General features: G+C 41.5%; 3 protein-coding genes, 1 long non-coding RNA gene and 1 pseudogene across 5 annotated transcripts; all 5 read left to right on the forward strand.

Annotated features, from left to right (window-relative positions):
- Positions 1-2,800: 2,800 nt before the first annotated feature.
- LOC120287488 lies at positions 2,801-3,691 on the forward strand (annotated as a pseudogene).
- A 1,057-nt stretch (positions 3,692-4,748) lies between these two features.
- LOC104415860 (autophagy-related protein 13b) lies at positions 4,749-8,956 on the forward strand. Its single transcript, XM_010027245.3, has 4 exons — positions 4,749-4,937; positions 5,417-6,861; positions 6,951-7,132; positions 8,104-8,956. Exons 2-4 carry the CDS (start codon positions 5,503-5,505, stop codon positions 8,531-8,533), a joined length of 1,971 nt encoding a protein of 656 aa, XP_010025547.2. The 5' UTR covers positions 4,749-4,937; positions 5,417-5,502; the 3' UTR covers positions 8,534-8,956.
- Positions 8,957-9,815: 859 nt separating this feature from the next.
- On the forward strand, positions 9,816-12,620 carry LOC120286528 (G-type lectin S-receptor-like serine/threonine-protein kinase LECRK1). Its single transcript, XM_039298803.1, has one exon. The coding sequence runs from the start codon at positions 10,000-10,002 to the stop codon at positions 12,307-12,309; it is 2,310 nt and encodes a 769-aa protein (XP_039154737.1). The 5' UTR covers positions 9,816-9,999; the 3' UTR covers positions 12,310-12,620.
- A 699-nt stretch (positions 12,621-13,319) lies between these two features.
- LOC104415861 (G-type lectin S-receptor-like serine/threonine-protein kinase LECRK1) lies at positions 13,320-16,143 on the forward strand. Its single transcript, XM_010027247.3, has one exon. It carries the CDS (start codon positions 13,394-13,396, stop codon positions 15,773-15,775), a length of 2,382 nt encoding a protein of 793 aa, XP_010025549.2. The 5' UTR covers positions 13,320-13,393; the 3' UTR covers positions 15,776-16,143.
- Positions 16,144-17,538: 1,395 nt separating this feature from the next.
- Positions 17,539-19,904, forward strand: LOC120286875. Of its 2 annotated transcripts, XR_005545591.1 has the most exons (3): positions 17,539-17,715; positions 17,803-17,985; positions 19,190-19,904. It is a non-coding gene; the product is annotated as an uncharacterized LOC120286875 (long non-coding RNA). The 2 variants fall into 2 exon arrangements; XR_005545590.1 differs by lacking the exon at positions 17,539-17,715 and having other exon boundaries at positions 17,738-17,985.
- The last annotated feature ends 3,438 nt before the right edge of the window (positions 19,905-23,342 follow it).

A 23,342-nucleotide genomic window follows, 5' to 3' on the forward strand; every position in this document is an offset into this window, starting at 1 on the left:
GTTTTCCGTCTAAAGTAAAGTCTAAGTGACTTTCGTCCAAAATAGACTTTATAATATTGACGTAAGTCTGAATATATTCTGCTTCTAAACATATTTAGCCTTCAGGTCTGAACACAGTCTGAATAAATTTAGCTTCAACATAGAGTCTATCTTCTGATTCTTTCAAGGATAGACTTTGACAATATCATTTACATATTCTATCATCTACATAGTCTATTACTCAATCATTAAACATGTTAGTAGCATTTGATTTATTTTGTCATCTTCAAAACATCATAAGGGATTTTCCAAACAGTATAAATTGGACATTTGAAGTTATGAATTCTCTATCAGTGGTAAGGCATTGGGTGTAGAGGTATCTACAAGGTAAAGGTACTTGAGTAGAAGGTAAATAAGCCTTGAACGAGGAGTTCGGTATAAAGCTTGGAGGTATTGTAGATAGGTGAATGACAAGATAGAGCCATGATTGCCAATATGCTTGGAACAATCAAAATATTTAATCACACGAGATATTTTGATTGATTGACAATCATCCTAAAGGCAATATACTTTCCATAGCTAGAGTCACTCTAATTCTGGAAACCAAAATTTGATTATATGGGTGACCAAGTCTATGGGAATTTTGATTGATTAACTCTAACAATTACCCCGATCTTCTCAACAATCATCCAATGGCTAGCTTAGAGATAAGATGCTAAGTATAAATGAGATGCTAAATATACTACACTAATCAAGAATTTAAAAATCCAATTTCAGAGAGAGCTTTACATTCTTAAATTTGTCTTCTTAAAGTTTAAAATTGCAATCTTTCAGAAAGTGTTGATAGTGTTATAGTTCATGCTTAGGTGTTATATAATAAGATCTATCAGTTTTGATATAAGTAGCACCAGCTTCAAGGATAAGTACTTGAGTATAAGCAACACGATCTAATCTAAGGTCTCTATTGAAATCAAACAAGTAAATCTTTAGTGTGAGAGAGTGAACATATGTTTATATCAAGTTGAACCACTATAAGCCCTGTGTGCATTGTTTGTCTCTCTACTTATATTCATTCACTGCTTGATAAAAGCACTGCACTACATTGCTTGAGATAACTAGTTTGTGCTTATATTAATACTACGTTTCAACTAGTTAAGCTTATATCAAATTTGACTAATTTAATTCTACAAAATTTGTCAAGTATTTTGAAATCACCTATTCACTCCCACTCGGTGATATTACTAGCCAATATCAACCATGTGCTTTGGATAAAAATATCATATGACGTTTTGATATCTTAACAATTATAATAGCTAGTAATCTGGCTTTGATTCCCAAGCGAAGACGTTGATTGATTATTGATTTCATGGAAAGATTGACTATAAGGAAGATCTTAATTGGTCGTAAAATCTTGATTGATTGAAAATCATCCCAAAGACGGGATTATTTCCAAAGTTTGAGCTACTTTGTTTATAGAAACTTTCATATTTGATTGTGTGGGCGATTAAATCTCCATAATCTCAAATTGATTTACTTAAATAGCTAATAAATTTGCTCAAGAATTATCCAACGGATGGCTTGGAGATTGATCCTTGAGATGATTGTCCAAAGGGACGACTGAATATTGAGGAGTATAAAAGAAGATCAAGAGTGATGAGCAATCCGATCAATAGAGAAAGCCTTACATCTTTATACTATTTTCTGAGTGTATTGAAAGTGTAATCTAGTTGAGAAGTGTATCAGTGTTATAGTTTTTGTTTAGGCATACGATAATGAGATCTATCCACTTGGGTATAAGTAGTATCAACTTTGGGAAGAAGTGCTTTAGTATAAGCAACACATATTGCCATAACATTCTAGAAGATTATTAGTCGAATCCAATCAATAAATTGCTAGTCTAGGAGAGTGAATGTGTGCTTGCACTAAGTTGAACCACTATATAGCTTTGCATGCATTTTTTTTCTATTTCTCTGCTTATTTTCATAACTGTCTAATAGAATATTGACAATCATCACCTATTCTTCTATGTATCGATTTATTGCTAACATCGAGTTTTTACGCTTCTACCTAATTGGGCACTTATATTTCTGCATAAATTTGTCAATTTTTTTAATTACCTATTCATCATCTCCGGTTGATATTGTTAATCACAAGACATTCCTATTATGAAAATACCAAAATAAAAAAAAATCATTTTGTATTTAGGTTAGATTGCATATATCTAAGTTACCGAAATTAGAATTGCATATCATAGGAACCATCTACTAGTTTAGTAAATTACCTAATTTAGATTAGGATTTTATATAAATTACTTCCTAGTTTAAGTTAGGTCATCATACACTTTAAGTAATTTCATATTTTAGCTTTAAAAGAATTCCACAAAAAGTATAACATGTATATCTTATATAGAATTAGTTAGTTAATATCCATGTCATCTAATCAATAAATGCTTAGGCTCATATAAATCAAATTGCATACCATATTAACTTAGTTCATGATTCTCTTGCTCATCATTAGGATTAGTTCACCTATAGATTGCGTTTAAGTTCACGTCACACGCCATTTAGCTCAAGGCAGAATGTACATAGACATAACATAGACAGAGATTACACTTACTCTAATTCACAGATGTTGTTGATTCCTTGCAAAGCTAATACATTTAATCACATTTAAATAGAATCAGATCCTTTTGGAGAATAGCTAGCTTGCAATTAAATGGATTGGTCAATTTCAGCTTCCATTTATAGGCATTTCTCTCTCTATATATGCGTGCATGTTAGTGCCCAACCCCCCAATGTTCCTCTTTATCCCAAAACGCGAATCTTAGTAAACCTTCATGGCCCAAGACTAGCCAGCGTGTTGACGAAAGTCCGATTGCCACCATAATGGCGAGTTTCACCGCCTCAGACGCCACTAATGCCCTACTCTTCCTGGGCACTAGTCATTTTATACCTTACCATCAAACAAATTAGGTGCAAAAGCCTCAAAGGAAAATCCGACTTGCTCCCATTCCTTCCAGGGCCTGCCCCATGGCCAGTGGTCGGCTGCGCCCTGGACATGCTCCGAAACAAGCCCACGGGCCGGTGGATCCTTCGCTTGATGGAGGAGATGGACACCGATATCGCATGCTTTCACATAGGGACCCCGCACGTCATTCCAATCACCAACCCAAAGATCGCCCAGGAGTTCCTCAAGAATCAAGACGCCACGTTCGTGTCAAGGCCCATCTCGATGGCGGCTTGGGTGTTCAATGGCGGCTACACGACCGCCGTCGTCTCGCCCTTCGGGGGAGCAGTGGAAGTAGATGAGGCAGGTCTTGATGACGGAGATCATATGCCCGACACGACATAATTGGCTCTACGACTAGAGGGCTGAGGAAGCCGATAACCTAGTGAAGCATGCCTTCAACCAATGCAAGTGAACTCGAGGCGCTATTGTGGGAATGTGACAAGGAGGTTGGTGCTAAACAAGAGGTACTTTGGCAAATGCAAGATGGAGGACCAACCATTTGAGGAACAACATGTGGACGCACTGTTCGACGCCCTAAACTCTCTGTACGCATTCTGCATTTCCGATTATTTCCCATTCCTGGTGGTTGCGCGAGCCCACCATAAACGAGAGAATCAAACAATCAACGGACAAGCAAGACTTGCTGGATGTTCTTCTCACGTTGATGGATTCGTAGGGGAAGCCGTTGCCAACGCCGCATTAGGTCAAAGCACAGGCTACGGTGAGAAATTCTCTGTTCCTTCTTGCGTCTATCTATTTATCATCATCAAAGTCAGAGCGTTTTTCTTACCATTGACCTAAAAAATTTTAGGAAAAATTCTAAATAAGAACTTGAAATACCCTCATTTTCTTAAATAATAATTTGAAGTAAATCTTATTTTAAAAAGAGCATATATTTATTTGATTTGTGTAGGAAATATTGATGGCGATAGCAGATGATTCATCAAACACAGCGGAATGGGCCATAATGGAGATGATAAATGAGGCTAATCTAAGAGTTTAACTAGAGTAATCCCCCTATTGTTTTGAGCATCAATCTTATTGAGTCAAAGGGATGACATGTCTTATGCCAAGCAATTGATTCTTCAAGCAGAGCCGCACTTGCCCAACTATCTCTATCCAATATAAAGAAATAATTTTTTTTTGTTAAATTTTCTATTCCCTAAATGAAGTAAAAATACGCGTTAAATAATAATATAAAATATATATTTTCGAAATAGAAATTCATTTGATAATCATAAAATTTTTATTTCTCATTTTTATTGTATAAATAGAGAAGTAGAGAAATTTTGCTTTCCATTTTCATTTCAAATCTATTTCTAGACTAAACCCTTTTTCAGAAATAAAAAATAAAATTATATTACCAAGTAAATTTCTAATTTAAATCTAATCACAAAAATAGAAAGGTAATACTGATCATAAATAGAATAGTTATTATATACGTTTTTATAATAAGATTGAACGTATAAACCACGCTAACCCGCGGTCGATCCCCGCAGTATCAAAGTAAACCCGCCGTGTTTTGAACGGGAGGATAAGGAAGGCGCCGCCTCGGCCCGAGGGACGGCTAGCGTATCGCTCGGATTGACCCTGGGGGGCCCGTAGCCGGTCAGCGGCCGAACTGACGTGGCGAGATCTGGCCGGGCCATGTCCTGGGGGATCCCGTAGGCGCGCCCACACAGTCCCTCCCCTCTTCCCTCTCTCCCTCCCCTCTCTTCTCTCTCTCCCTCCCCCCTGCTCCTCCCCCTTTCTCCTCTTCATAATCCATCAATCATCGTCGTCGTCGTCGTCGTCGTCGTCGCGGGTTGTCGTTCCACTGGATAAGGTGGTCGGACCATCAAAGAGAGAGAAAGAAGAGAGAGAGAGAGAGAGAGATGCTGGCGATTCGGTCTCGAGCCCTTCCCGCAGTCGCTCCCTCCGCGCTCGTCGCAGTGCTCGTCGCGTTCTCTGTATACTCTCTAGCTCTCTCTCTTCTCTCTCTCTCTCTCTCTCTCTCTCTCTCTCTCTAGCGTTGGGTATTGTTTGATGTGGGATGGTTTTGCTCGATGGTGTCTGTGTTCTTTAGGGTTTTAAGTAGGCGATAAGTAGGCGACATGGGGAGTTGGAATTCTGCCGAGCGAATCCTATAAACCCTACCGTCTATGTGCCGCTTCATGCTTTTTGCCTAGGCCCTTGTTCGCGTTTTGTTCGTTCCTGGTTTTTTTTTTTTTCTCTTTCTTTCCTCTCTGCCTGCTTGATCAGTCACTGGGCAGTGCGGTTTCATGATTGAAGAAGTTATCTTTTACTGAGCTGGCCAGCTTTTTAGCTTTAGTGATGAGTTGCTGTACGTCTCGGTGGAATGTGTGCTCTCGGGCGAATTTGCTCTCGCTCGATTGCTGGTTCTCTTGTTGAGATGTGTTCGTGATGTGTTTTCTGGATTCTGGGGCAGGTGGAGTGCTTCTAGCTGGAGTGTCTAGGATGTTCTGTTCTCTCTGGGGTGGTTTCCAGCGGCTATAAAAGGTTGTGTCTTCAAACATGGCATCGTCCCACTCGGATTCTGCGAAGATGGAGCAGATTATCACTGAATTCTTTGCCAAGAGTCTCCACATAATACTTGAGTCGAGGAGCCCTTGCATTTCCTCGCGGAATTTCAGTGGTGAACATATCGTGTCCTCCCCATCTTCGTCCTCTTCTTCCTCATCGAGCGTGAGGCCCAGAGATAAATGGTTCAATTTAGCTCTTAGAGAATGCCCTGAAGCGTTGGAGAATCTTGATTTTTGGCACCAAAGCAATCTTGAACCTATGGTTGTTGATGTTGTTTTGGTGAAGAGAGTGATTAACTGGGATCCAGCCAATTTTTATCCCAAGGCGGAACTGTTCAGGAATTTGTCGTCAAAAGAAGTGTATTCAAATTGCTGGAACTCTGACCAGGAGGAGCTAGGAAATGGAAGGAGTGAAAAGATAATAGAAAGATGGATAGTGCAGTATGAGGCGAGGAAGGCCAAGGATGCTGGCAAGGGGAGCAAAAGATCGAGCAGTAATGTCTTGTCATCAATTTATAAGAAGTCGATATTGCTCTTAAGATCCCTATACCTAACTGTCCGGCTCTTGCCAGCATATAAAATATTTCGGGACCTGAATTTAACTGGTCAAATTCGCTCTTTCTCTCTGGCTCATCGGGTTTCTTCTTTTGTTGAGCCCTTCACCCGTAGAGAAGAGGCTGAAATGCAGCGATTTGGGTTTGCCCCTGTGGATACTTCATCCGGTAGGCTTTGCCTTTCAGTGTTGTATAGATCATCATTATCTGATGTGAGTTCTGAGGCATCTACACCAATGTCCCCCCAGCTTATACCAGATTATGTGGGCAGCCCATTGGCTGACCCGCTTAAGAGATTCCCATCGCTTCCTGTATCTCGTGGCTCCCCCTCATCATTGCCATTCTCAAGGAGACACAGTTGGAGTTTTGATCAATACCGCGCCTCTCCGCCTTCCATGACTTTCTCACCTTCACCAACCCATTCCGAACCTTATGCTTCAGCTTCTAACCCCAGTTCTTCTCGGTTTCCCCCTCCAGGTTTGCCACCTCACCCACCTGAAGTATCTCATGCTCATAAATATAATGCGAACTTTGATGAATACTATCCGTCCCCTACCTTTTCTCCTTCTCCCTCACCCTCCCCACCCATTTATGTGCCTGGGAGTCGTCTTTCAGGGGCTCTTTTACGATCTGAGAGTGCTCCAGTTAATATACCTGCAACAAAGTTTCTTAATTCCCCTACGTTGTTCAAGAACCAAAATCTCCCTCCTTCACCTCCTCTCAAAGGTACAAGATATGGCCCTTCAATGGCTGATAAAAGTATGTATCCCAGCCGTGACAGTGCAACGGTGGACAAGGTATATTATTAAATACCTCTGCAGAGTCATCTGGTGAACTTTTCTTTTTTCCAGCAGCTCTATTGAAAATTCCCTCTTTCCTTTTGTAGATGTCTTTTGTCGGAAGGGATGACATAGGAAGACCTTCTGGGTTAAAAATACCATCTGAAAGTTCAGCAAATATCTCCTATTCCAGAAGCTCCTGCAGGTCTTTCCCTGATGATTTTGATGAGTCCGAGTACACTTGTGCGTTCGATGTGGATGAAGATGATGTGACTGATCCAGGTAGCAGGTAAATGTGTTCTCTGCCCCTTCAAGTTTTCAAACAATTTGCTTGCATTTCTTCAGCATATAGGTGATCTGCTTTAAATGCCTACAGCGAAATACTGTTGGCTACATCTGTATGTGTTTTTAATTCTCATAATGCATACTTTCTGGAATTTAAAGGTATGATTGGAAAAATGTTAAGAGATTGTGAGCTTTGTCGGATTCATAGCCCATGAACGATTGTGTTGATTCTTCGTTTACTCCATTGTGGCCTAAGGTCATAGGTTTGAGTTGTGGAAACAATCTTTCTGGAAATCAAGGGAAAGGCTGTGTACATAAACCCCTCCTTAGAGCACGCTGTGCAGGTGGCCTTGTGCAATGAGATGCCCTCTTTAGTCTTGATTTTTTTGTTGATCTATATATTAGTTTCTTGCAATGTGGTGAATAGGCTATGCATTTATTAACGTCTAATTATTATTATTCTTATTGAAGTTACTTTGTCACGCTCATTTGTCTCTTCATCTTGACCATTCAATGAACACATTATTTAATCGGTAATTTCTACACTATTTTCTTTCTTTAAGGGCTATAATTTCCTCCATCCCTGAGTGGAGGAAATTCCTTCCAACCATTTCTGAAAGCTTTTTTTATCGATTTTCTCTTAGGTTTGCAAACTTTCTCTCTCTGTTATGATTTTACTTTTGTAGATTGATAAGCTGTTGTTAGATTGGATGAATATTCTGCTGAAGCAGCTTTCTGCAAACTGCTTCTAAGCCTGACTGATTTACCAAGATCATAAGTTACTTATATCTGCATTGTTTCTGCCAGGAACTTTGCTGATGAAGTGCAAGAGTATATCCAAGTTCACTCATGTTGCTTTTGCTTTTACTTTCTATTGTTCTAATGCATTGTTATAAATGTCCTTTCTCCTCTGAATCAATCTTGTAACTCCATACTTCTTGTGTTAGAGTTATCTGATTAGTGCGTTGTTTGCAGAGCGGATTTATTTGATAAAAGAAGACATGTGCATGATCCACTCCAGTCTGGTTCATTTATGCCAATTAGAAAATCTCAGGGTGCTGCTGTTGGAGCTCTTGTGGATATGTTGAAGAAAGCTCCTCCTCTTCACCAAGATGTCTCAAATTTGGCAACAGCTTCACAAGGCTCTGGATCTGAGACCTGGAGCAACACCTTCCATGAGTATTGCCAGACCCCTAAATCCATATCAGCTCAAGATGGCACTTCAAGCGTTGCATCCTCTGCTTTTCTTGTGTCCAAGACGACAGCTGATGCCTTGGAAGAACTTAAGGGTTATAAGGAGATGAAGAATTTATTGCTTTCTCAAGGGGGTACCAGTAGGTCACGGAGTGTGACCAATCATGCTGCTGCTGTAGAATCTGCTGATGAAGGTACCGTCAAATTTTAGCAGAGGTACCTGTGGGATTCACTGCTGACCAACCTCAAATCTTTTTACACATGTACAGACAAGCATCATGAGATTGAGTTAGCAGCTGAGTCCTACTGTTCATATTTAATCCGTACATACTTAATACCTGCTATTGGAAATACTAACCGGTGCTTTCGCTTTATAACATGACGAATCACCATGGAGGAAGTATACCCTACTTTGTACAGAGACCTTACCCTATTGCTTTGTTTTTCTTACTTATGGTTTCAATCTGCTGCTGGTGTGATTATCAGCAGATTGTTATGTCGATTGTTATATCTGTCGACAGTTATATAGAGAGTGCGTGCTGGTATATATTCTGAGATGTAAACAAAAACTAATCGTGCATAAACTTTAGTGGGCAATATACAAAAATTTCCTTCAGCCTATGCTGCTCTTAAAGCTAAATTGCTTGTGCCAGGTCTGTATGAGCTCTATTGTTTAATTCTTTTCTGTGCATTGTCTTGTATTATGGGGTGGTCTATGGAGCCATCTTTGCAGGAATGGGGATTCAGGGGACCAGGATACCAGGATACCTGATGATCCCAATTTAGAATGTGTGGTTGTGTTTGGTATCGGCGGTGCCAATATTGAAATTCTTTGCCTGTCAATTGGGACCGCAAAAGAAGCGAACCTGTCCTGTTTTCTGGCATAAAACTTCAAATGGATGCCATCTTTATGGACAAGACATGATTGACTTGAACCAAATTATATATCGATTGCCTGGTTGGGGAAATAGCTTTAAATTTTTGTGTTTTTGGCATCAGGAGAAATAGCATAATGTGTTGTCTCATTCTTTCTTGGTTGAGTGAAGGACGAGAACATAAGAGACAAGTTGACATACATTTTTTCCTGATCAGTTTTCGTGGCCAGCATTTTCTTCCCTCGTGCTCCTAGTCCTGGGGAGACTTTTGAAAACATCTGGTTGGTCTGGGAGACAGGAGAGAGATTACCAAGTCAATGGAGGTCTGCTCGGGGCGACATATTAAATCACATTTGCGCCAAGTCCTTAAAATTAATCTGGATGCTAAGCCACTTCTTGCCGAAAGTGCTTGGAAAATTAGGAAGATGGACAATTATAGCAAAAGGTCTGAAGGGTGACTAGCAAAGTCTCTCGTCTATGCTTGTTTAACGTTTATAGTTGGCAAGCAATCATTTTTGGCCACATGTTTCGTCGCGGAAACAAAAGCGGAGGACAGCTTTTCTTCTCGTGTCGGTTTTGCTTCTTTGTCCAGGCCTCCCGCCAATTCCTGGATTTCCTCGGAAATGGTCACATAACAACTTGCCTAAGGTTAGTGAGATTCCAACCAAGTTATATACACTTGTGTCTTGGTCTCTGTCTCTCCCCTCTCCACGCGGCCTTCTCCAATGGCGATTGTGCAAGTCCTCACCCGCTTCTCTTGCTGCTTTCCTTGTTCTTATACACTCAACAAACAACCTCTGGCATGATAACCACCGGTTCATCGCTTTCTCCGAGAACCGAACGCACTTCGTGGCTTTCGCCATCGGGTCTTTTCGCCTTTGGGTTCTATCCTCAAGGTGATAAGTACGGCATCGGAATATGGCTTGTCGATAAGCCTAACAACACTGTCGTGTGGACTGCAAACCGGGATGACCCATTGGTCTCCTCAGACGCGACAATTAATTTCACTAAGGACGGTAAACTCGTCGTCCGAACCGGTCTGGGAGATCAGGAGGCATCCCTTGTCGGCTCTGAATTGTGGGAGCCCGCTACCTCGGCTTCCATGCTTGATTCCGGTAATTTTGTGCTCTACGGCGACAATTCTCGTGTGATCATCTGGGAGAGCTTCGATTTTCCAACCAACACCATACTGAGCGGTCAGAACCTCTCCGTGGGAAAGGAACTGATCTCGAGCAAATCATCGCTTGACCTCTCAAGCTGTCAGTTTAGAATGTCCATGCAAAGTGATGGGAATCTTGTCGCTTATTCTGTCAACTGCTCGAATAGTGCCCCGGACGCATACTGGTCGAGTGGTACTCTCAGGCAATCCATTCTGCGGCTACATCTCGATTCTCAAGGAACTCTTGCTTTGTGGACCTTTAGTGGCATTAACGAGAAAATTCTCGCCAATCATAGCTCGTTTTCTAGCAAAGAAGGCAGTACCGTTCATCGCGCAACACTTGATGACGATGGGACATTCAGGCTTTATTTACACCGGTTCTTAAAAGGCGACTTCTCAAGCTCAGAAGTGTCCATTCCGTGGTCCGCACCAGAGCACCAATGTGATGTTAAAGGCCTCTGTGGATATAACAGTTACTGCAGAGTCAGCAGCGATGGGGCATGGTGTGATTGCTTTCCTGGTTTTGCTTTCATCAATGAAAGCAAGAGATTTTTGGGTTGCCGGAGGAACTCCAGCTACGAACAGCACTGTGGTGTGGAAGACGCTAACATTACTTCGAGTATCACCCCATTGCCGAGGGTAGAATTGGGGGCTCATCCTTATTTGATACTACCACTTCCCATTCGCAAGTGCAAGAGCTCGTGCCTGGAAGACTGCAATTGTGATGTCGCTGTGCATCGAGACGGATTGTGCAGCAAGATGAAGCTACCTATTGTCTACGGGAAAGCAACTGGGAACGTTTCCTCCACGGTGTTAGTGAAGATACTCTTGCCTGTCCCCATTGCTTCTCGAACGCCACTGGTCCCAACAAAGCCAAAAATTGTGACAGAGAAGAATACAATTGTTTTGATTGTCGGGGTCAGCTTGGGTCCTATTGCAATTTTATGCTCCTTGATAGCTGCGTTTAGTTTCTTTTTGTATCGATACCGAGTTCATAAGTACAAGAGGCTGTCAACAGATTCTACTTTGGGTCCAGCACGAGAGTTCACGCTGCAATCTTTCTCATATAAGGAGCTTGAAGAAGCAACAGGTGGGTTCACGGAAGAGATCTGTAAAGGCTCTCTTGGGGCGGTGTACAAAGGGACAATGTCCGATGGCAGCAAGCGTGTAGCGGTAAAGAGATTAGAGAGAGCCACCGAACGAGGAGAGGAAGAGTTCCAGGCTGAAATGGCTGCAATCGGTCATACTCACCACAAAAATATAGTCCAATTGCTCGGCTTTTGCATGGAGAGCTCGAAGAAGCTTCTTGTATTCGAATATATGGAGAACGGATCACTCTCAGATCTCCTGTTTGATGTTGAAAAGCGGCCTCCTTGGAGTGAAAGAGTGAGAATTGCATTGGAAGTAGCAAGAGGAATCCTATATTTGCACGAAGAGTGTGAGCTCCAAATAATTCACTGCGACATCACGACGCAAAATATCCTCATGGATGAATCTCGGACCGCAAAAATCTCGGATTTTGGCCTAGCAAAGCTCTTAATGCCAAATCAAACTGGTACCAAAACTGAAGTCAGAGGTACGAGAGGCTATGTGGCCCCGGAACTGCAGAGGAGCGCCATGGTATCCACAAAGGCCGATATTTACAGCTATGGAGTTGTGTTGCTGGAAATAGTGTGCTGCAGGAGCAACATGGTGGTCGACGTCTCATCAGCAGACGAGGTGCTGCTTTGCTCATGGGTCTACAACTGCTACATTGCTGGAGAGCTTGCCAAGCTCGTAAAAGATGAACAAGTAGACATGAAAAGCGTTGAAAGAATGGTGCAAATTGGGCTCCTTTGCATGCAAGATGATTCGGAGATTCGCCCTTCAATCAAGGATGTGATATTGATGCTGGAAGGTATTATGGATGTGCCACGCCCGCCATGCCCAACCCCATCGTCCTGTTCATCTTAACTTGCATGACTCATCATATGACAACGTCATTGCACCTCACTCAAAGGACGATTTTCGACTTTGTTTGGTGCTTCTCAGTAACTTGTTGAGCATCCACAAATATTCACTGTGACAGGTCACATTCATGAGACTTAGTAAACCACCTCCAGCTATGTACTCCTTGCATCTGTTCTGCTGTCAAGAATAAACAGGTCATATGTCCGCAGCTACATCTTGTAAATGTAACTTAGTAGGCATCGTTGTAGCCGAAGCCTCCATACCTCTCATTAGGTATGAGAGTTTCGTTTCCCTTTTTCATGAGAATACTGTTGTTTTCCGACTCAAGGTCGAATAAAATATCTCCATACGGTTTTTGAGTCCTTAGCATGCCACAAAGAAACTTCAGCATTGAGAAAAATGCCAGTAAATGAACAGAGAACAGAGCAATGCCAAGGCTTCGCCATGTAATACCAGAATTCCTTCTGCCAGACTCAATCTGCAGAGGACAAAGTTACCAGTTGTAATCTGATACTTTTGTTAAGAGATGTGAAGCTTAGCGAACCTTTAGGACTCAAATTCGAGCAAAGTTGGTGATAACTATTGAGGTTCCCAACAGATAGAAATTTAAATGAAACGAAAAATAACCAGCCCTTCCAGATGTTCAAATGAAGCTTTATGATGGGAGATTTTCCATTGTGAAGTATTACATCCCAGGATGCACATTCTCCATGAGTCGCTGGTGCCTAATTAATCTGTTCTTGCTCTTGAAAATGATTCACGTTTCGCTACCACGTCAGTGGAAAGGGTTCTCGGTATGATACAGCAAAAGATTTCCCCTAATAAGCCATTTTGACTACAAACGTATCCATTACGTCTAGTGGGGTTAAATGGTCCCGGAAACGTACCCCATCTTTCACTCCAAGCGACTCCAACTTTTCCAGTCAAAAAGGCATAGACTTGGCAAGTCAAGACGACCTCACAAAGTCATCCACGCAAGTTGTGAGCAACTTCTCCAAACCCCTCAAGTCTTGGTGAGCATTCAACATTCAAAAGCAACTCCTAGTTAGCCAAAGAAACTGAACTCCACCTCTCACAGATTTCTCTCATGGCTTCCAAATATACTTTATTTCTCCTACTGTTACTGCACTTTCGATCTGCAACATGCGACCAAGAACAGACCAACATCATCAAATTAGGCTTTTCACTCTCCCCCACAAATCACCCCACCTCATGGCTTTCGCCTTCCGGCCGCTTTGCTTTCGGTTTCTACCAGAACGGGAATGGATTCTCAGTAGGAATTTGGATGATGGGTGAGATAGAAAACACAACCACATGGACCGCAAACCGAGATGATCCACCAGTGCCATCCACAGCCAAACTCGAATTAACAATGGATGGTAAGCTCCTCCTGAGGACTGACTCTAAGAACAGTAAGCCAATTGCTTCTGTACGTGAATCAGCTTCCTACGCTGCCATGAATGATTCCGGGAACTTTATACTCTACAATAGAGATCACCGTGTCATTTGGGATAGTTTTAGTTTCCCTACTGATACATTAATGGGAGGCCAATCTCTGTCTCGCGGGGCTGCGTTGTTTTCAAGCGTGTCTAAGAGTAATCGCTCAACAGGACGATTTCGCCTTGAAATGCAGTACGATGGCAATCTTGTGCTTTACCCCATTCACACTCCAAACATATCAGTGGACGCTTACTGGGCTACTGATACTTCCGATAGGTGGAGCGAGAAGAATCTGGATTTGCATCTAAATTTGACAGGCGCATTGCTTCTCATCAACATTACAGATTCAACGGTGGATGTCACATTGAATGATGGCTCCTTGGCATTCAACAATTCAATTATGTACCGTGCAGTGTTGGACTGGAATGGAATGCTTCAACTATACTCTCATAGTTTCAACGGCTTTTATGAGAACAAAACCACGCCCTTGTGGTCAAAACCGGATGATAAATGCAGCGTGAAGAGCTTTTGTGGGTTCAACAGCTATTGTACTTTGGATGATGATCAACCCGTTTGTCGTTGCCTACCTGGCACTGATTTCATTGATATGGACGAGAAATCTCACGGGTGCGAGAGGAATTTCACTGAAGAGTGGTGTAAAGATGCTGGAAGAAGCACCTCCTCTCCGAACATCGTGCCTATGGAGAACATGGATTGGGATGACCCTCCATATTTCCAGGCAGAAATGCAAGAGGATGATTGCAACAAGTCCTGCTTGGAGGATTGTGACTGCGACGTAGCACTCCTGGATTCAGAAGGACACTGCATGAAGCAAAAGCTTCCTCTGAAGTATGCTAGGAGAGATCCACAAGCATCATCAAAAGCATTCTTCAAGGTGGGGCTTGAGGGTGTAAAGAAAAAACAAACAGGTGATAACACTTCGCAGGAGCCGCCCACGGTCATAATAAGGACCAAGGATGCAACGGTTCTCCTCCTCGTAGTGACCCTAGGCCTTGTGATGTGGTCATTCATAGCCCTCGCAATTTCTGGTCTTTTTGCATTCAAGTTGCGGTTTCTTGAGTACAGAAGGTTATTAGACAGGGGAGATATCGGTTTGTCAGAGGAGCTCGCCCTGAGGTCATTTTCCTACAAAGAACTCAAGAGGGCAACTAATGGTTTCAAGGAAGAGTTGGGAAAGGGATCGTTCGGAGCAGTGTACAAGGGAAGTTTGTCGAGAGGCAAAAGAATCATCGCTGTCAAGAGACTGGAGAAGGTGATCAATGAAGGCGAGAGGGAGTTCTGTGCTGAAATGCGGGTGATTGGAAGGACTCATCACAAGAATTTAGTCCGGTTGCTTGGTTACTGTGCTGAAGGAACCAAGAGGCTTCTCGTCTACGAGTTTATGAGCAACGGCTCCCTCGCAGACCTTCTGTTCCGATCCCAAAGGCGTCCAGATTGGAATGAGAGAGTGAGAATTGCCTTGGAGATCGCGAAGGGAATTCTTTACTTACATGAGGAGTGTGACGCCCCGATCATCCACTGTGACATTAAGCCCCAAAACATCCTGATGGACGACTTTTGGACAGCGAAAATCTCCGATTTCGGGCTAGCAAAGCTCCTGATGCCCGACCAAACCCGGACTTTCACGGGTGTCCGAGGGACAAGAGGATACATGGCTCCCGAATGGCAAAAGAACACTCCAATTTCAGTGAAGACGGATGTCTACAGTTACGGGATCATGCTCCTGGAGATCGTGTGCTGTCGGCGGAGCATGGAGGTCAACGTTCAGAGGCCCGAGGAGATTGTTCTTTCTTCTTGGATCTACAAGCATTTCGAAGCGAGAGAGCTTGAGAAGCTGGTTTGGGGCGAAGAAATAGAGAAGAAGTCCCTGGAGAACCTGATCAAGGTCGGGTTGTGGTGCATTCAGGACGAGCCGGCGCTTCGTCCTTCGATGAAATGTGTGGTGATGATGTTGGAAGGGATAACTGATATAGCGGTTCCTCCATGTCCCACTGCTGCTTCCTCGTAACTGAGCACCCCAAGTAGAACCTTTCTCTACTCAAGAGTCTCATCTAACAACACTCCAGGAGATCATAGTTTCATTCTCGGTACTTGAGACATGCCGTACCTTTTAAAGTTGATATTTTCTGGATTAAATAAGGATTATGTGTGTTCTATGCTACATTATCAGCTCAGGAAGAAGAGGACATCTGCAAGACTGCAACAATGGGTATTATGTAGGTTCTCTCTCATTCTAGACCAATGATCAGAATCATCCAATTGATTCTCTGTTATCTATGCCTTTCTATCCTTTTTTACCCTTCAGCTGGTTTGCTCCTGATGGTGTAAGAGTCAGACTTTTGTGAATGAACAAAGCTATAGCTTTTATAGACGCAATGTTATCACATTTATATTAACGTCTATCCTAAAAAAAAAAAAAAAAAAAAAAATTATAGTAGTTTGCGCAATAGGCTCATATAATTATCCACTTGACACCGTATTTTAGTTTGACTTCCATTTTGTTTAGGCCAAACGTCGCAATAAATAAGGAAGAAGAAATCACCTACAAATGGAGTTTCTGAAATTCCGTTTAGAAAAAAGGGAACACTGTTTACATAGTAAATATTTGCACTACTAGTAAAATCCAAATTAAGTTTGTAAATTCGTACAACTGGTAACTTGCTGATGAAATACTTAGTTGTCATTTACACACGTTGTTAATGACTAAGACCATCAATATAATAATAATTTTTAAGTTCATTTTATAAATTCATCTCTTGAAACTAAATCTTAGCGGTGCAGATAACAAGTTACTGGTGAAATAAACAACATACCAACATAGGTCCGCTTTGAATGTAAGTTACCATCTAACTGACGTCGTTCAAGAAATTGGAATTTATTGAACTTCTATGAGAACTTACCGCTCCATATTAAGTCTTAGCAATGTAAGTAGTAAGTCACCATGACATTGATTGTAAGAATTGGGCCTATAAAATTAAAAAAGAAAAAAAAAACAATGGGCCAAGTCCAAGTCACTTTACCCATTCTACGTGCTTTCTTGTCCTTCAGCTTCCGCACAAGTAAATAAACGAGCAAAGCAAGTAATAAGAAGGGTAAACCACACAAATGACTCTAAACTTTAATTTAATGTGTAATATTATCCATGAACTTTTAATTTGTTCAATGTGGTTTTTAGACTTTTGTTACACGCTTAAATATAGTCCATGAATTATATGAAAATATTCAAAATCGTCATTTTTATTAATTCAAATTTAGGAACAATATTGAACATTTTCATACAGTTTAGAAATTAAATTAAACAAGTACCAAAAGTCTTGAGATCACATTAAATAAATTAAAAAAATTCAGAAATAACATTATAAATTAGATCGAACTTCAAGCATCAAATTAGCTAACCCATTAGCTGACACGATCATGGGGGCAGCCCATTAGCTGACCCGCTTAAGAGATTCCCAGTGCTTCCTGCATCTCGTGGCTCCCCCTCGTCATTGCTATTCTAAGGGGACACAATTGGAGTTTTGAACAATACTGCGCCTCTCCGCCTCCCGTGACTTTCTCGCCTTCACCAACCCATTCCGAACCTTATGCTTCAACTTCTCACCCTAGTTTTTATCGATTTCCGCCTCCAGGTTTGCCAGCTCACCCGCCTGAAGTATCTCATGCACATAAATATGATGCGAGCTTTGATGAAAACTATCCGTCCCCAACATTTTCTCCTTCTCCCTCACCCTCCCCGCCCATTATGTACCTGGGAGTCATCTTTCGGGGGCTCTTTTACTATCTGAGAGTGCTCCGGTTAACATACATGCAACAAAGTTTCTTAATTCCCCTACGTTGTTCAAGAACCAAAATCTCCCTCCTTCACCTCCTCTCAAAGGTACTAGATATGGCCCTTCAATGGCTGATAAAAGTATGTGTCCCGGCCGTGATGGTGCAACGGTTGACAAGGTATATTGTTAAATACCTCTGCAGAGTCATCTGGTGAGCTTTTCTTTTCCGGCAGCTCTATTGAAAATTCCCCCTTTTCTTTAGTAGATGTCTTTTGTCCGAAGGGATGACATAGGAAGACCTCCTGGGTTAAAAAAATCATCTGAAAGTTCAGCAAATATCTCCTATTCCAGAAGCTCCGGCTTGGTCTTTCAATGATGATTTTGATGAGCCCGAGTACACTTGTGCATTCGATGTGGCTGAAGATGTTGTGACTGATCCAGGTAGCAGGTAAATGTGTTCTCTACCCCCTCAAGTTTTCAAACAATTTGCTTGCATTACTTCAGCATATAGGCGATCTGCTTTAAATGCCCACAGCGAACTACTGTTGCCTATATCTGTGTGTATTCTCATAATGCATGTTTTCTGAAATTTAAAGGTATGATTGGAAAAATGTTAGGAGATTGTGAGTTGGAGCTGCCATTGTGACAACCCAGACCTGGGACAATACGGAGGGATGCACTAAGATTACCTCAGCAGTACGCCGACGAGGCTAAGTGCATTTCTCCTATCCCACATCGCTTAGAGGGGGAGTCCTAGGAGCCTTTATAAGGTTTGGGTCCCTTAATATGTGTGATGCGTTTTAAAACCGGGAAAATACCGTAACTAGGATGACGGTTCATCCGAGCCAGGGCGGGTGACCCAAAGCGGACAATATCACATGGTGGGGCTTCGGTCCTTACATTCTTCTTTTACTCCATTGTGAGCTTAAGGTCATAGGTTTGAGTTGCGGAAACAATCTTTCTGGAAAATCAAGGGCAAGGCTGTGTTCATAAACCCCTCCTTAGAGAACGCTGTGCAGACGGCCTTGTGCGATGAGATGCCCTCTCTAGTCTTGATTCTTTTGTTGATCTATATATTAGTTTCTTGCAATGTGGTGAATAGGCTATGCATTTACTAACGTCTAATTATTCTTATTCTTATTGAAGTTACTTTGTCACGCTCATTTGTCTCTTCATCTTGACTATTCAATAAACACATTATTTAATCGGTAACTTCTACACTATTTTTCTTTCTTTAAGGGCTATAATTTCCTCCATCCTTGAGTGGAGGAAATTCCTTCCAACTGTTTCTGAAAGCTTTCTTTATCGATTTTCTCTTAGGTTAGCAAACTTTCTCTCTCTGTTATGATTTTACTTTTGTAGTTTGATAAGCTGTTGTTAGATTGGATGAATATTCTGCTGAAGCAGCTTTCTGCAAACTGCTTCTAAGCTTGACCGATTTACCAAGATCATAAGTCACTCATGTCTGCATTGTTTCTGCCAGAAACTTTGCTGATGAAGTGCAACAGTATATCCAAGTTCACTCATGCTGCTTTCGCTTTTACTTTCTATTGTTCTAATGTATTGTTATAAATGTCCTTTCTCCTCTGAATCGATCTTGTAACTCCATACTTCTTGTGTTAAGAGTTATCTGATTAGTGCATTGTTTGCAGAGCGGATTTATTCGATAAAAGAAGACATGCGCACGATCCACTCCAGTCTGGTTCATTTATGCCAATCAGAAAATCTCAGGGTGCTGCTGTTGGAGCTCTTGTGGATATGTTGAAGAAAGCTCCTCCTCTTCACCAAGACGTCTCAAATTTGGCAACAGCTTCACAAGCCTCTGGATCTGAGACCTGGAGCAACACCGTTCATGAGTATTGCCAGACCCCTAAATCCATATCAGCTCAGGATGGCAATTCAAGCGTTGCATCCTCTGCTTTTCTTGCGTCCAAGACGACAGCTGATGCCTTGGAAGAACTTAAGGGTTATAAGGAGATGAAGAATTTATTGCTTTCTCAAGGGAGTAGGGGTAGGTCACAGAGTGTGACCAATCATGCTGCTGCTGTAGAATCTGCTGGTGAAGGTACCGTCAAATTTTAGCAGAGGTACCTGTGGAATTCACTGCTGACCGACCTCAAATCTTTTTACACATGTACAGACAAGCATCATGAGATTGAGTTAGCAGCTGAGTCCTACTGTTCATATTTAATCCGTACATACTTAATACCTGCTATTGGAAATACTAACCGGTGCTTTCGCTTTATAACATGACGAATCACCATGGAGGAAGTATACCCTACTTTGTACAGAGACCTTACCCTATTGCTTTGTTTTTCTTACTTATGGTTTCAATCTGCTGCTGGTGTGATTATCAGCAGATTGTTATGTCGATTGTTATATCTGTCAACAGTTATATAGAGTGCGTGCTGGTATATATTCTGAGATGTAAACAAAAACTAATCGTGCATAACTTTAGTGGGCAATATACGAAAATTTCCTTAAGCCTATGCTGCTCTTAAAGCTAAATTGCTTGTGCCAGGTCTGTATGAGCTCTATTGTTTAATTCTTTTCTGTGCATTGGCTTGTATTATGGGATGTCTATGGAGCCATCTTTGCAGGAATGGGGATTCATGGGACCAGGACACCTGATGATCCCAATTTAGAATGTGTGGGCGAGTTTGGTATCGGCAGTGCCAATGTTGAAATTCTTTGCCTGTCAATTGGGGCCGCAAAAGAAGCGACCTGTCCTGTTTTCTGGCATAAAACTTCAAATGGATGCGATCTTTATGCACAATACGTGATTGACTTAAACCAAATTATATATCGATTGCCTGGTTGGGGAAATAGCTTAAATTTTTGTGTTTTTGGCATCAGGAGAAATACCATAATGTGTTGTCTGATTCTTTCTTGGTTGAGTAAAGGTCGAGAACATAAGAGACAAGTAGACATACATTTTATTCCTGATCAGTTTTCCTGGCAAGCCTTTTCTTCCCACGTGCTCCTAGTCCTGGGGAGACTTTGGAAAACATCTGGTTGGTCTGGGAGACAGGAGAGAGATTACCAAGTCAATGGAGGTCTGCTCGGGGCGACATGTTAATCATGTTACACCCCAAAACAGCATGAATGGGGGATGACACGGCCGTCCTTCCACTCAAAGGACGCAGCCTCAAAGCTCCCAAAATCCATCTCTTAAAAGTCCCCACATCCATATCGCTCTCGTACCTACTTATCGTTAATCGAGGGACCTGAAAAACATTGTAAAATAGAGGGGTGAGCAACCACGGCTGAGTGAGTAGTGCATCTCTTCTAAGCAGATCGAGCACCCACTATGCATATTTATAAAATCAAACCGCAACTCTTTTAACCCAAATCTAGGATATAATAAACATAAAGTAATAAGAATAAGTTTCATACGCTTCAACATAGCTATATTTATAGCAAAAATAATCATTTCATAATAACATCGAACTAAACATCAATGGTCTAATCCACTGATCAATCTCATTAATTCACATGCTAATGGTCCATTCCATAGGTTAATCTCATACCACACCAAACCCAGAAATTTAACAAACCTTCAAGGCCAAAGTATAACTTTTTTTTTTTACTTTAACACAATATGTTCAAAGCAAAAATATTCAAGATAATAATGGGCAAATGCCAATGGTCTAACCCATTGGTCAATCTCATAAACAATGTATCAATGGTCTATTCCATTGATTAATCTCATCAAACCACACATCGATAATCTAATGAAGTTACACGTCGATGGTCCATCCAACGACTAATCTCAAATTACACGTTGATGTTCCATTCCATTGACCCAACTCATATCACAAGTCAATGGTCCACTTCATTGACCAATCCATTGCTCAATATCAAACCATGGTCACAATGTCACGCCCCGATCCTCGGGCACGCACACATCCTTCTCACTTGGTCGATTTTATAATGCGATATCCCAGGACTAATATCGCCGACCCTTTCATTTATTAAGCACATGCGGAAGCAGTTAAAATCCCCAGACAATAAAACGATGGGATAGAAAAGCAGGGCCATATTTTTCATATTGAAACTTATAACCAAACTTTTATACAAAACGCAAACCAGAGTACTTCACAACTTTTTACTCTATCTCTATTCACATCAAAATGGAGATCTCAAAAGAAGATGGAATCTCAGTCCATTCAGGCCGTACTCAAGGCCCCTCTCGGGATTATCTTCTTCCTCCAAAATTCTTCTCCTCAGGTTTCACCTCAAAGTTCTCCCACTTAGATTCCTCCTCCTCAGCTTCTCATCGGGGTTCTGAAATGTTTTCCCCAAACTGGGATGAGACTACGTCTCAGCAAGTTCTACCCCACTAAGCCCGATTAGTAAACCATTATACTATAGGCTACCTATACACGCATAGGGCAGAAGACGTACCTTGGCATTAGTCTCAACCTGCAATTCAAGGTTATATACAAATACTTCAAATATCTCAATGCACAATCAATCAATTCACAGATCGAAGCATCGATCAAATCAACCTAGTCGATTACAAGCCAACAAGACCACTCACGGTCATTTCCATTCAATCAATCAATTTACAACATCAGACTCAAGGCAATGATCAATCGACTTAGTCGATTACATGTCAGCCGGACCATCTCTAGGTCATTCTAGTCATTGCTATACAGTCTCAACTAATAAAACCAATTACCGAGCCACGTGCATTCTCCGAGGCGATATTATTTATCACCGAGCCATGTACATTCTTTGAGGTGATGGAACCGATCATCGAGCCACGATACACATGACCAAATTTCTAGATGACATGCCAAGTCATCAGGTCAGCATACATCTTACATACTCACTTTCATTTCCACAATTTCTAGTATGACCGGTAGTCTACCACAATACCTTTATCACTAGAAACCGATACTCGATACACAGAAATACGGCCACGCAGGCACAATCTACGCCACACAGGCATGATCAACTATTGCCACACGGGCATGATCAATTATCGCCACACAGGCATGATCACTTATCGCCACACAGGCATGATCAACTATCGCCACACAGGCATGATCAACTTTCAACAATTTACGAGCATTCTCTAAGGCAACCTCTTCGCCAAGATGACATATTCAACCACTGAATACACGTGCATTCTCCAGGTGATATTCCGATTCACCGAGCCCACGTATTTCCTTTTAGGTGATAACCAATACCCAACGATTGCTCAATCAAATAATTAACCATCAAGTCAATATGAATAACTCATAAAAATTCATAATTAAATCAGTTCCATACAAATTGCAGCTCAATTAAATAAACGGACCATGCCCCGACGATCAGCACAAGATTTCGGTCGTCGGCCACCTCAGTCTTAATTTCCGAAAAATAAATAAATAATTAATTAATTTCGAAAATTAATAATTAATTACAATAAATCCGATTTAGCCCAAAATAAAGCCCAATTAAATAAACGGGCTGCACCACGATCATCAGCATAAAAATTCGGTCATGGGCCATCCGAGTTGAATTTCCGGAAAATAATTAATTAATTTCGAGAATTAATAATTAATTATAATAAATCCAATTTAGCTCAAATTGGTGCTCAGTTAAATAAACAGACTTCACCACGGTCATCAGCATAATATTCCAGTCTCAGGCCATCCTAGTTGAATTTTCGGAAAATAAATAATTATTTAATTTAATTCCGAAAATTAATATTTAAATAGCAAAAATCCCCTTAGGCCCGAAAATCCTAATTGGAGCCCACTAAGGGTCGGGAAAAATTCCGAGGCACTTCCAATAATTAGTAGACCACATCTA

The sequence above is a fragment of the Eucalyptus grandis genome, chromosome 8 (genome assembly GCF_016545825.1).
Source record: "Eucalyptus grandis isolate ANBG69807.140 chromosome 8, ASM1654582v1, whole genome shotgun sequence".
Lineage (NCBI taxonomy): Eukaryota > Viridiplantae > Streptophyta > Magnoliopsida > Myrtales > Myrtaceae > Eucalyptus > Eucalyptus grandis.